This window comes from Caloenas nicobarica, chromosome 1 (genome assembly GCF_036013445.1).
Source record: "Caloenas nicobarica isolate bCalNic1 chromosome 1, bCalNic1.hap1, whole genome shotgun sequence".
NCBI lineage: Eukaryota > Metazoa > Chordata > Aves > Columbiformes > Columbidae > Caloenas > Caloenas nicobarica.
The window spans coordinates 97,014,681-97,027,264 of NC_088245.1; the positions used below are offsets into that span (position 1 = coordinate 97,014,681).

Here is a 12,584-nt window from a genome sequence, read left to right on the forward strand (position 1 = left end):
TGCTTATATTTATTCAGGACTCTAAAAAGCAAATAAATACCAATAGAAATTTTTATTCCATTTTATCAGCACCGATGCTATGGCACTCTTCTTCCTCAGCAGTTTAGTTTATTCCTTTCTGGATCAAGGAAAAAGGTGGGTGATGCCCAACGTACCTGTCCTGTGTCAGTGACCGCTAGACAATGGAGTGCACCTACAGCCACGTGCACGATCTTTTTACCCCTCAGTCCTTCCACAACTTGTGGCTTTCGTACATGTACATCTGTGCCGTGGCCCAGCCTGAAGTAGTCACCTTTACCCCTGTAACAGATAGTAAATGTAAAATTCAAAACAATTATATTGTTTACACATTCCTCTGTCAATGCAGCTTCCTAAATGAAAACGCTTCGTTTATCACTGGGATTAAACACAAGCACCAACTAGTAATTCTTCAAATCTGAATCACAAAGGCCTAAAAATGAGGATAACCACAGTTCTGCGACCCTGTAACTTCTCACCTTAGTAAAGAACAGATATCATTATGACTATTTTTTGTACATAGTGCAACTGTGATTACACTGAATATCCTGTTGCAGAAACACTGCAATTATAAATACTTACAAAATTGATGTGTTTTGATAGACTTGGACAGATTTATATGACTTAGGATAAACCTAACAGTAACAGACCCTCTGACAAGTTAACTCACATGAAAAAAGATATGTGAACTAACATGTTTTCCGAAATGAATTTTTCCACACTGTTGCAAGCCTCAGTGTAGGTTTTCAAGTCTCTATGGCTTAAATTCTTCAAAAATTGTTATACACAAACCACACTAAAAGTATACCATATGCAAAAGTAATGTAAACATCTTAAAATGCCTCTAAGAATGTCAGTAAAGAAGAAAAACAAACAAACAAAAAAACCCTGAGATTTCTTCCACTGTGTTTTTAGCAACTATTCGCTCAGTTCTGCGGCTCACCCCAGCAACACCAATTTTTCTGAAGAAAGGTTATATTACGCTGGAGGTGAACGTGATATATGCAATGCTATTGCCTAAAGTTTTAACAGAAGCTGCGATGTTTCCCTCAATCCAGTGCAAATACAAGAAGAGTAAAAGTTTAGAAGCGACGCAGCCATGCACAGCTGAAACAGCTCAAATAAGTCTCCTTGAAGACTTGTAATGTCATGAAATAGCTATAGATTTTATGACTAGATGTAACAGTGTAAAGACAAACTGGGGGAAGGAAGGAATAAGCAAGAATTTCGCCGAGTTCTTAAAGACTGCCAGATTCCCTTTCCTCTTAGTCCTTTTGTCACTACAAAAAAAAGAATTTAAAAGATGGGTGAAAGTGAGAGAGAGATACAGTTTCTTGTGGCCACTCTGAGAAATGACATCTCTGCCAAAATCTCATCTCCCTTTTTCAAATAGAAGTAACTTATAAAACCAGAAGTTTTGTGGATTTCTTTTCATATCATTCATCAATTGCTGACAAATAATACAACAAAAATGACCATTTTAAGACTTCTTAGCTTTGATATACATCAAACAGGTCATAGTCCTATTATACAAGGATAGGGTAAGACTTTGATCTTGTTAGAGCTCTGAAGCTGATGTGCCACACAGCAAGTTCTCAAATTTTACAGAAAGGTTTATAAACTCAAAAAACCACGTTTGTGTTCAAAACAAAGCAGAAGCAAGCAGACAGAAGAAAAATAAAACAGGTTTCTGAATAGCTCTCAGTGATCATTCTCATACCAGCTGTTGTTTTGAGGCATCATTACTGACAACTCAGTGGCCCTCTGAGCCTGTGTTTCCAAGGAAGTTCTTCCCATCTCTTCTGCATTTTAGCTTACTTCCCTATCTACTACATCCTTACTCTCCATCTCTGCTTCAGCTGTAGGTTACATACTCTGAACTATAATTCTCAGGTTCTCTTTTTCCCACTCCACTCCAAAGTCTTGAATTAACATTCCTTCCCACACCCCATTGCTCCAAAGAGAGGGAATGATCCTCCCCCTCCTCCACTGATTCAGTAAGACCCCGGCACCCTAACAGAGTACCATACACAACTGAGCGTGCCACAAGACACAGTGTTAGAGTAATTGAAAAGATCAAAGCTTGTCTGAAGAGCTGCCAGTTTAAAAGATAAAGCACATAAATAAGGCACAGATTCAAGTTAAGATAGTCAAGCAGTAATAAATACAACACATACTTAGCAATTGCTTTGTTAATGCTTTCTGGCAGATGTAACGTACCATGTCCACACCACTCCCGACTTGGTCAGTGCCAACGAGAACTGTGCACCACACTCGATCTGACAAACGCCTTGGCCGTTCAGCCTTTCAATGTTCTGAGGAATGTTGCATCCTTCACTTCCTCCTCGGCCCAGTTTTCCAAAATCACCATCACCCCAAGAAAACACCAAACCTAACAAACACCAAATGGCAGGTCAAACGACAATCACAGTACTCCTATGCGCTACAAACCTTCTCGAACAAGATATTCCTACCTTCATCTGTCAGAGCAAGAGTCTGAGCATCTCTGCTTCCACAAGCAACCTGAATGACTCTGTGACCCAGGAGCACTTTAACCTACAAACCAGAAAAAGTGAGAAAGGTGTTTCAAAAAAATTATGTTTTAAAACTTCACAGACATTTTCAAGCTCTTATGACTGATCTTGCTTATTGTGCCCAGCCTGAGCACACCATTTAGCAAAGGATTATCAAGCCTTGCTCACTCAGGACCCAATATTGCTTCATGACAGTGGCAGCTTCCAGCTGTGTATCAGTCGATGCAGACACGAATGTTCAAAACGGCACAAGCCATTCCACACCACTTCCCAAGAAAAAGAGACTGGATCTTTTTGGCCTTTCTGAAACAGCTTGCCTATTATTAGAGGTATGTGTACCAAAATCTAATTTAGATCACTCCAAAAGGATGTCTTCATGCTTTCATGAGTTTTGTCTTTACTTTAGCTTTATCATTTATTAAACTAACAAACACATTCACATTTCAGAGACAAGAAACATTTCTTTTACCATCTTAGGCTTCAGCTGTGTGGTATTATCTCCATGTCCCAGCCTTCCATATTCTCCAAGACCCCACGTATACAGTTCACCACTGGAGGTAATGGCAGCACTGTGGGAGCTGCCACAAGCAATATCACGGATGCGTTTGGTTTTCAACGCTTCTATCAGTCTGGGTTTATCACAGTTCCTACAGAAAATGAATAAAGAATTCATTGCAATAATTATGAAAGAGTTGCACAATATACTCCAATCTTCACAATACAAAAAACTTTGTGTAATAGCTAACAGTAACCTAAAGATAAAATAAGATGCAATGTTATTATTATTACAAGACACACACTTTAGTAGCACCATAAATCTAAAGTTTACACTATTTTAACATATTTTGAAGTTTGTTTGAAGAAATATTTTATGCATATACTGCAAAACTCAGGTGACAAAGCCAAAATACCAAAGTGATGAATCAATTAAAAAGTGTATAAAACAAAGTGAAAACTGATATCCTGCCATTGCCCAAAGTTGAGCGATTTGTTAGAAGTATTTCTTCACTCCGTGGACACAGAGACAGACAGTAAGATTAAGAGGTGACACTCCCATCCCAACTTTGCTCTTTACGAGAGAGAAATTAGAACTGGAATTTACTGTTAGGCTTCCATGACAGCACTGGAAACTTCTTCTATTTATATGGTTAGAATATTCTCTAAATAGAGGGAAGAGTTTCAACTCAAGTTTTTCTAATATTGACTGTGTATCAGAGCCACTATTAATGTTTTATAAAATTATGCATGGCCTCTGGAAAATCTGCTCCTGTGAAATGCCGGAGAGTTCCAAGTCTCACTTTTAATAAAATTACAGGAAACACGAGGCAGTTGAACAATAAACAATAGTGCTCTAATCTGGACTTCCCTTTTCATTATCTGAAACACATACCCCTATGAATGCCCAGCTGAGTTGGGCACTGTAATTTTTTGTGTATTCTGAGCAGATCTTCAAAATATATCAGAATGACAAACAAAGATTTCCCCATGGGCTATGTTTATCTTTTTTTTCTTTCAAAGGATTATTCTGTGGTGCATACAAAGAAAAATCCTGAGAATTCAAATTTTCCTCAAAACTGTCATGTGAAGGATTAAACTACGTATTACTGAAAAGCGTAAGAAATGTATTTCTGGCTAACAAGTTTGTGAACAGAAGTCTAAAGAAAAGGGCTGCAAAATACTCTTTGAGGCTTGCAGTATGAACTGTTACAGCTCAAGAATGTAAAACTGGTACAGTTTTACACCTCAAGGCTCCTCTGTACACCTTACCTTATAAAAGTAACCAAAAGCTCTAATGTCCAGAAATGTGCCATTTCAATGACATTCAAAAATACTATTCCATGACAGTCAAAAATACTCTTAAAGACTCTATCCACTGTATTTCCATGTATTACATTAATTGAACCCCTCCTTTTTAAATGACTGAAGACCACTACAAACGCTGCACCATAAATTGACATATACTGCTGAAAAAATACTTTCACGACACAATTTTGTATTCCCATTGTATTAAAAATCCTGTCATTGTCAACAGAGGTGGTCAGCTAATGTTATAACATGCAATACAAATGTTCTCTTAATGAAATACAGACAAATTTGGTATCCTTACATTCGACTGAAGTGACCAAGTTTTCCATCATCTCCTTCGCCCCATGAAAATACCTTTCCATCAACAGTTAATGCCATAGCATGCCGGCCACCTAAAAGTGTAAATATAAATCTAAATTCTCAAGCTTTCAAGCAGGCAGCAGGTCCAGCAAAAATCTCAGAAATTTGACACTATTGTACTTCTACAATATTATTGCATCGTCTTTTCAGCCCAATACATATTACTTATTTTGAGTTTTTATGTGACTTAATTTAAAACACAAAACTTTTGACAGAGTAGGTTTCCTGGCACACTAAAAAAAAAAAAAAACAAAAAAAAACCAAAAAACCACTCAATTTGCTATTTTCAATGCTGCAGGAAAAAGAAAAAATAAATGTACCATTTAGCGATATCCAAAAACGAAAACACATTCTTTGGAACAGACTGAAAAACTGTTCGGGAGTTACCATATTTAACTTCCAGCAAGTAAGAAACTGCATATGGTCTAAATTCACAGATTTTAACAACAGAACCATTAGATTCAATCTGACATTTTATGCAACAGGCAGAATTTCATAACTTCTATTTATTTAAAAAAACTTTTTTAAAATTGAATATGCTTAGGGCATCACAACACCCAAGAAAATTGCAAACCAACTCTTTTCAGGCTTAATATGTTATGTTTATGAATATAAGAACAGCAATAGTCAGTACCTGAGTGAACAGCCACCTTCTTTACCACATAGTTACTGAGAGCTGTAATCTGGCGGGGAATAGGCACAGTTCCACTAGATATTCCTAAGCCCAGCCTTCCATTTGTGGCTTCTCCACAGGCATATACTTTACCCTCTACAGTCACTGAAGTGAAGAAGCAAGAGTTTGAAACACCATTAATGGTTCACAACTAGAAATTTGTTTCTGCTCTTAAATAATTATATTTATTTAAAACATGTTACCTGCAAAAAGGCTTTTGGACCCTCCAGCTACTTGTACGACGTTCAAAGCAGATAGGGTTTCAGAAAAGGAAGGAACCTTTATCTAGAGTGGACAGGGAATATGACAATACACTTTAAAGTTTTATGCTTTCAAAAGAAGAGCTATTCTTAAGTGATAAACCAGTCAATCTAACAGGTACTTTTTTTTTTTCCCCAAATACATGAAACTCCCTGTATTATTCAGATGAAGCAAGAATGAACTGAAATCTGCATTTCTGCACTGAGGCCTTGATGGCTTTACATACCGAAAAAATACAGGACAGAGAAGACAGTAATGGTTAACTTTTTGTTTCTTGAAAGGCATTCTACGTATACAATATTATATTTTATTTACAACATGAATTAAAGAAATGCTCTCTTAATATACTTTTCAGATTAATTATACCTTAAATTGATTAAACATTTGTCATGTATCTCCCATCTTGCATTGTATTAAAAATTATGTATAAATTGCTGCACAGAGGGCCGAAATTCCTCTCAAATTACACTGAATTCTAATCAAGTTACACCAATCAAAAGATCAGAATTCAACTTTTTTTTCTGCTTACTGCACCAGCTCCAGGTACAAGACATACATAGAAAAGTTCAAAATCTTAATTTCATGCACATAAACTCAAAAGGAACAAAATACGCATAGTGCTGCACATTTTTAGAACAATTAGTTCACTATCATCTAAAACAAATGGTTAAATGGCTTTTAAAAATCAAACTGGATTTCAGCGTAACAACCAATTTTCCACCCGGCAGACATCCATGTCTTAACAGTAAAAAGCCATTAAAACCTACTCTTCATAGCTCTTGATAATAAACTTTAAAATTCTGAATAAATTTGAATTAATTTTGAGTTGTACAAGACTTGCACATTTTATTTTTAGCTCTGTCTGTTTTGTTCTGTAGTGTGAAAACAACAAACATACCTTGGAACCTTTTAGCCCTCCCAACTGGTCTTTGTCATTCAGTCCCCAAACAAAAACTTTGGTTCTTATTGTAGCTGCCGATTCAAGCCCAGCTGCCTTCTTTCTAACAAGACTGAACATACAGAGGAAAAAAAAAAACAGTCAGGTTAGCAACCTGCATACTATATAGCACAGGCACCTTTTTACTCTATTTATTGATTTCACATTTTGGAACAGTTTCAGTATTCAGATTACACCACCACAGTTAAGTGGTGGCTGTAACAAATAAAAACCAAAAAACCCAGAATGTTTTGCTGAGCAGTGGTAAATATACACACGCCACACACGAAATATAAACACATCAAGTTTTTAGCTAGGCTTCAAACTCCAAGTATACTGCAGAAGCAGAAGAGTTGTACAAAATGCTACCACCTCACCAGTGTGACAGTCTTAAAGAAGTTATTTGTTAACAAATGACCTACTTACAATTCTGACAAACTAAGATGCTGATTTCTCTTTACTACCATCCAACCTAATTAAGTTGCTGATCTTACAAGAATCTCCTGATTAGAATATATAGACACTGCAGTTCTTTATGATTTCCCCCCCACTCCTGCAGTTTCCTACCTGCCGGTGTTGGCTTTATCATCATCCTCTTCCTCGTTATCAGAAGCAAGGAAAGGGACTGCAGCCAAATCTTCATCCTCTGCACGTATACGTCCCAGTATGCTGAGGCCGTGTATCTTGCAATCAATGCCAGAGCTTCTGCATTGCTTGATTGCAACCTCAATATACCTGTGGTACTAAGAAGAAAAAACTGAATTGCCACCTTTTGGGTCTTATGTAACTTTATAAAATATAGGAAAGAATTAGAACTTCTGCTTCACTTTGTCACCCTAACAAAATGAATCCTAACTTAAATTATTTGGCTTTTCAGCCCTATATAATTCACACTTTAAGATAAACACATGGCCTCATTAATTTCAGATTGTTTTCACTTCCAATTTTCTAAAAATTCATTATGCGCTCCTCCTTGCTGTTACTGAAAAAGATCAGAACTACTATTCAAAATAAGCTTTATCACTCACCAAAATTATCCCCAAATTTAAGGTTATTGAGGTGTCTTTTTGGTTCATTTGGTCTTTTTTTCACCAAAAAAACCTAAAATATCTTTACTACTAAGGCTAGTATAGAGTTTGCTGTGATTATGATAAAATTTATCAGGAAAATTAACTTTACTAAACTCCGAGAAATAGTGCTAAATTAGAAGAAAAAGTAAATAACATGCTTTAATAATCACAACAGGGCTCCTCAGTCTTCTCTTGCAGCAAAATATTTTTCTTTTGCATACAAGAGTAATTCTCACACAAACTTCACTTACTTCCGTACAATCACTGAGAAGAGGCACTGTGGTGTCTGTAGGATTTATATTGATTGTCTTTAGCTCTATAAGGTTATTTAAGGAATTCCCCCCTAGAAAACAAAACATGGAAAGAAAAATATTTTAAGATACGGTGTTTGTTTCATAAACAGGTACTGTGCACATTAAACAGATGACTACGTTAACTGAAACCAGAAAAATATCTATCATTGAATGTACAAAAAAAAGTATTTTTCAGACTTCTCAGAGAACACACACATACCTGAAACTACCACTAAAGAGGGCATGTAACTGCTGTCTGCAGGGTCCACTATCATCTTTAGTCTGTGAACAAGAACATCTGGAAAAATCTCCAAGCGAATCCAGTGCTAGGGAAAACACACAGGATTTCATTTTCAGACAGTATTGATAGGACTACCGTACAGTTAACAAGAATAAAATGTGTGCTGATTTTGGAAAAAGCATGAAAAACACTTATGAACAGCACACAACAGCTGCAATGCATGGGAACTGGCCAAAGGAAAATGACCTTGTGAACTTCTTACCTGTTCAACCTCCAAATACAAGAGAAAGAGATGCAGCAGATTATTTATTTCACCCGAGAGCAACGTCATCGAGAAGATGGAGAAAGCACAATACCATAGTGAGGTCAAGAAATGGGACATAATGTAAATCTTTGACTGGTTACAGTCTGTAGTCGACCCAAAGAAAAGGTACTTGGGGATACACATTCTCAACATGGTCATCAACAGAACATCAAAACACACTGAACAGAAGTCTTGCCACAAATCCCAGTGCCTAGGCTGGCCACAAAGCAGTGCTGTGGGCAAATAAAAACTGGCAACCACAAACTAAGGAACAACACTTAGATGTTTTTATAAACTATCTGGGCACAGAAGTTGAATGTACATTGAGCAAGTTTGCTGATTACACTAAACTAGGAAGAGCTGTGGACTCCCTTGAGGGTAAAGAGACCTTACAGGGAGAATCTGGATAGACTAGAGAGCTGGGCAATCACCAACCATATGAAATTTAACAAGAGCAAATGCTGGATTCTTCACTTGGGATGGGGTAATCCTGCTCATACATACAAAGTGGGGGACGAGAGGCTGGAGAGCAACCCTGAGGAAACAGACCTGAGGGTCTGGGTTGATGGCAAGTTGCACATGAGCCAACAGTGTGCCCTGGCAGCCAAGAGGGCCACCCGTGTCATGGCTGCATCAAGCACAGCATTGCCAGCCGGGCAGGGAGGTGATTGTCCCGCTCTGCTCTGCACTGGTGCAGCCTCACCTGAAGCACTGTGTGCAGTTCTGGGCACCTCAATATAAGAAAGATGTCAAACTACTAAAGTGTGTACAGAGGAGGGCAACCAAGATGGTGAAAGGTCTCGAGGGCAAGACTTATAAGGTCACTTGGTTTGTTCAGTTTGGAGAACAGAAGGCTGAAGGGCGACCTCATCACCACCTACACCTTCCTCAAAGGGGGCAGTGGAGGGGGAGGTGCTGATCTCCTCTCTGTGATGACCAATGATAGGACAAGAGGAAATGGAATGAGGCTACATCAGGAGAAATTCAGATCAGACATTGGGGAAGGATTTTTCACTCAGAGGGTGGACAGTCACTGGAACAGGCTCCCCAGGGAAGTGGTCACAGCACTAAGCCTATCAGAGTTCAAGGAGTGTCTAGAAGACATTCTTAGTCATATGATTTAGTTTTAGGTAGTCCTGTGAGCAGCAGGGAGTTGGACTTGATCCTTATGGGTCCCCGTTTCCACTTGAGATATTGTATGATTCTATGCAACTAAGGGAGTTCATGGAGGCAGTTTTAGCTAGTAAGAACATAGATGGTTTTTGTATTGCAAAGTACATTTTATATTTTACCTAAGTAAAATATAATCAATGTGTCTGTTAAGAACAACTGCCACCAGTTATTATTCTACTGAAAAGGTAATTGAAACCATATAACCAACCACAGAATAGACTACCCTGTATTCCAAAAATCACACAAGTTCCTTATGATTCACATAAAATAATTAGAAAGATGAAGCAAAACTTAAAAAAATAGGCATATTTACTATGAAGACACAGTTTTGTACTTCAGATGCCTGTTTTTACTACTCTTCTATCTTACACAAAGGTAACAGACAAATATATTTCACCAAGGTAAGTACTTATCCTCTTAAGAAGAAAGTATGCCAGAATCAACCAGTTGTGGCTTACAGTTACCTTTCCTTGTGAGCCAGAAGACTGCCAGCACTGCTCACTACCATCAATGAGACGTGAAGCTTGATTCACGGAGGATGAGACATTCAGATTCTTAACTATTCTTGACCAATCATCCAGTAACATTCCCCGCTGGCTGCTGTGCCGTCTCTTCAGCTGCTTTCCAGAACGTCCACAAAACACCGGAGACTGACCTGCAGGGTTAAATGAAATGTTAAGCATGTACCTCTCAAAGAAAATTGCTTTTATTAAAACCATCAGCAATGTGAAAGGAAATATAACAAAGATTTCAAGTATCTAGTCTAAAAGTTGACTACAGAAGCACATCACATAGGTACGGTAATACTACTCATGCTTGAAGGGCATAACTCAAGATTTATTTTTTTTCTTAAAGCAGTTTCAAGCATTTTACCTGACTGCAAGTTGTCACACCTGTCACTTGGGATAGTCGCACTTTCTATTCTTACACTTATAATTGATTTGTACCAACAAATGAAGCATAATTTAATAAAAAATAAACATTAAAAAAGTAAGGAAAATTACTCTCTTCAGGAACATAAGACACTAAGACTAATTCCTAAAACTGAATGATAAAACATTACAGGGGCATGAGAACCTTAAACTGACAAAATCCTTAAAAGACTAACATTCTTGACAAAGTAGCCACTTCAAAGGGTCCTTCCTTTTGAAATTCAAATCAAAATTTACAATGATATATACTTCAAAATAAAGGCCCACAGCACATTAATTTTGTACACAACCAAAGCATAGAAAAACATGCAACTAACCCTCGAAAGAAATCACTTCTAGAAACAGCCATGGCTAAGTTACAGCACTCAAAACTTCCCAATATTGTTCAAGAACGAGGTGGTTTAATGAGTTGTTGATTTCCTCCCTGCAAAACCTCACTTCTACTTCCCTTCACTGATCTTTGTAGCTTCTACGAAGCCTGACTAAAAGCCTCTACCCTATCCAGGGCAACAGGAAGGATTACAGATTCACACCATATTAGCAGTACAGCCATATTAACTGATTTATTAATGGAAAGTCTTTCTTGCCCTTCGGACAAACCATCATATAGACACAATGCATGTTCATGATTCCTAGTAGGGAATCAGTTTTACTCATTTTCCAAATGAATTAATCTGGCTACATGTAAATATGAAGAGGTTTATTCCAGAAGTCAGCACCATCTTGCAAATACTAGGGATCACACTGATTTTTAGACAGGTGGAAAGAAGAGGGGGGGAAGCTAGTGTCAAGTAAGTTTTGCATAATGATGCAAAACCCAAAAGTTTTGGACTTAAAATGGCTGCACCTGTTCTTGCCGTAAAAACAAGAAGTTCTGATTACGAGCCTTTCAAAAGGCTTCCCTGTCCTACCTCACCTCTTTGGAGTCTCCACATCCTGGGGAAAAAAGAGGCAACAGCCATTACACATCAACAGGCAAAACTGTTGAAGAGCAATTCAGGTGTGAGAAGGTATCTTATGTATTTCAAGCTGCACTTGCAGTCACCAGGATTCCATCCAACTACATTTAGACTGATAGCAAAAGGCAGGTGGATTAAAGAACTGTATGTTCTACTCTTGGTACAGCTGAAAACTCAGTTCTGACAAAGAGTTACTGTCAAGTAGTCGCATTTTTTCAACTTTATCACTATGAAGAAAGCTTAAAGGTTGTTGTTTTGGTGTAGTCCAATTGTAGCATTGCTATGATCTCCTAAAAATGTTTTGTTGTCTAGAGGGTCAGTAGGAACATTAATTTCATTATGTTAAGGAGCCAAAATTTAAGACTTATTTTAAAAAACAAACTAAAAGCATTTAAAATTAATCTAAGAAACACTTAGATCCTGAAACGTACCTGGTTCATTTATTCTGCCAAAAGTATGTCGGGTGTTATGCTTCCTGGTTTTAAAACAGGTCTCACAAAAGTCAAAATCATCACAGTTTCTGCATTTGAATCTAGGCCCGTTGATAGGAAACATCTGACAGCCATCACACCTGATTTCACAAAGGAATGACAAGTAAATATACTCGTGGTACATCTTAATTGTAACACAAGTCAAGATAATGGAATCAAGACGATAAAGCTAAAGGATAACCCATATACATTAAGAAAAATATAGATCATCACTTACGTGACTCCAGGGTGAATGCTGGGGACCAGTTCCATTTCCGACAACAAGCCAGTCCAATGAGACTGCTGAGGAAAGTCTACAATGACATCTTTTCCATTGGCACTAAAAGCTGTGACAAAAATATGCAGAAAATACAACACGTTGCAAATCTCTATAAAAGGAAGCAGAAAGCGTCCAGTGCAACAACAAAGCAGAAACACATAATAAAAGTGATTTTCAAAAGGCATCTTTTATTTTAATTGAACTATGTATTAACCTAATCAGATAACATGAAATGAGGCAGAGGGAAGGGCAGTTCTAAAGAATTTTTAAAGA

At 37.5% G+C, this 12,584-nt stretch overlaps 1 protein-coding gene across 6 annotated transcripts in view; it reads right to left on the bottom strand.

Annotated features, from left to right (window-relative positions):
- HERC2 (HECT and RLD domain containing E3 ubiquitin protein ligase 2) overlaps window positions 1–12,584 on the bottom strand; it is a 117,957-nt gene that overhangs the window by 36,557 nt on the left and 68,816 nt on the right. For all 6 annotated transcript variants that reach the window (XM_065646229.1, XM_065646238.1, XM_065646221.1 and 3 more), the window contains 14 exons: window positions 12,270–12,378; window positions 11,993–12,132; window positions 10,135–10,325; window positions 8,173–8,278; window positions 7,911–8,002; window positions 7,157–7,332; window positions 6,551–6,662; window positions 5,595–5,676; window positions 5,353–5,496; window positions 4,660–4,750; window positions 3,022–3,199; window positions 2,493–2,574; window positions 2,239–2,410; window positions 156–300 (listed from right to left, as the gene is read on the bottom strand). In XM_065646229.1, coding sequence (XP_065502301.1) covers window positions 156–300; window positions 2,239–2,410; window positions 2,493–2,574; window positions 3,022–3,199; window positions 4,660–4,750; window positions 5,353–5,496; window positions 5,595–5,676; window positions 6,551–6,662; window positions 7,157–7,332; window positions 7,911–8,002; window positions 8,173–8,278; window positions 10,135–10,325; window positions 11,993–12,132; window positions 12,270–12,378 — 1,820 coding nt within the window. The remainder of the gene's footprint in view (window positions 1–155; window positions 301–2,238; window positions 2,411–2,492; window positions 2,575–3,021; window positions 3,200–4,659; window positions 4,751–5,352; window positions 5,497–5,594; window positions 5,677–6,550; window positions 6,663–7,156; window positions 7,333–7,910; window positions 8,003–8,172; window positions 8,279–10,134; window positions 10,326–11,992; window positions 12,133–12,269; window positions 12,379–12,584) is intronic.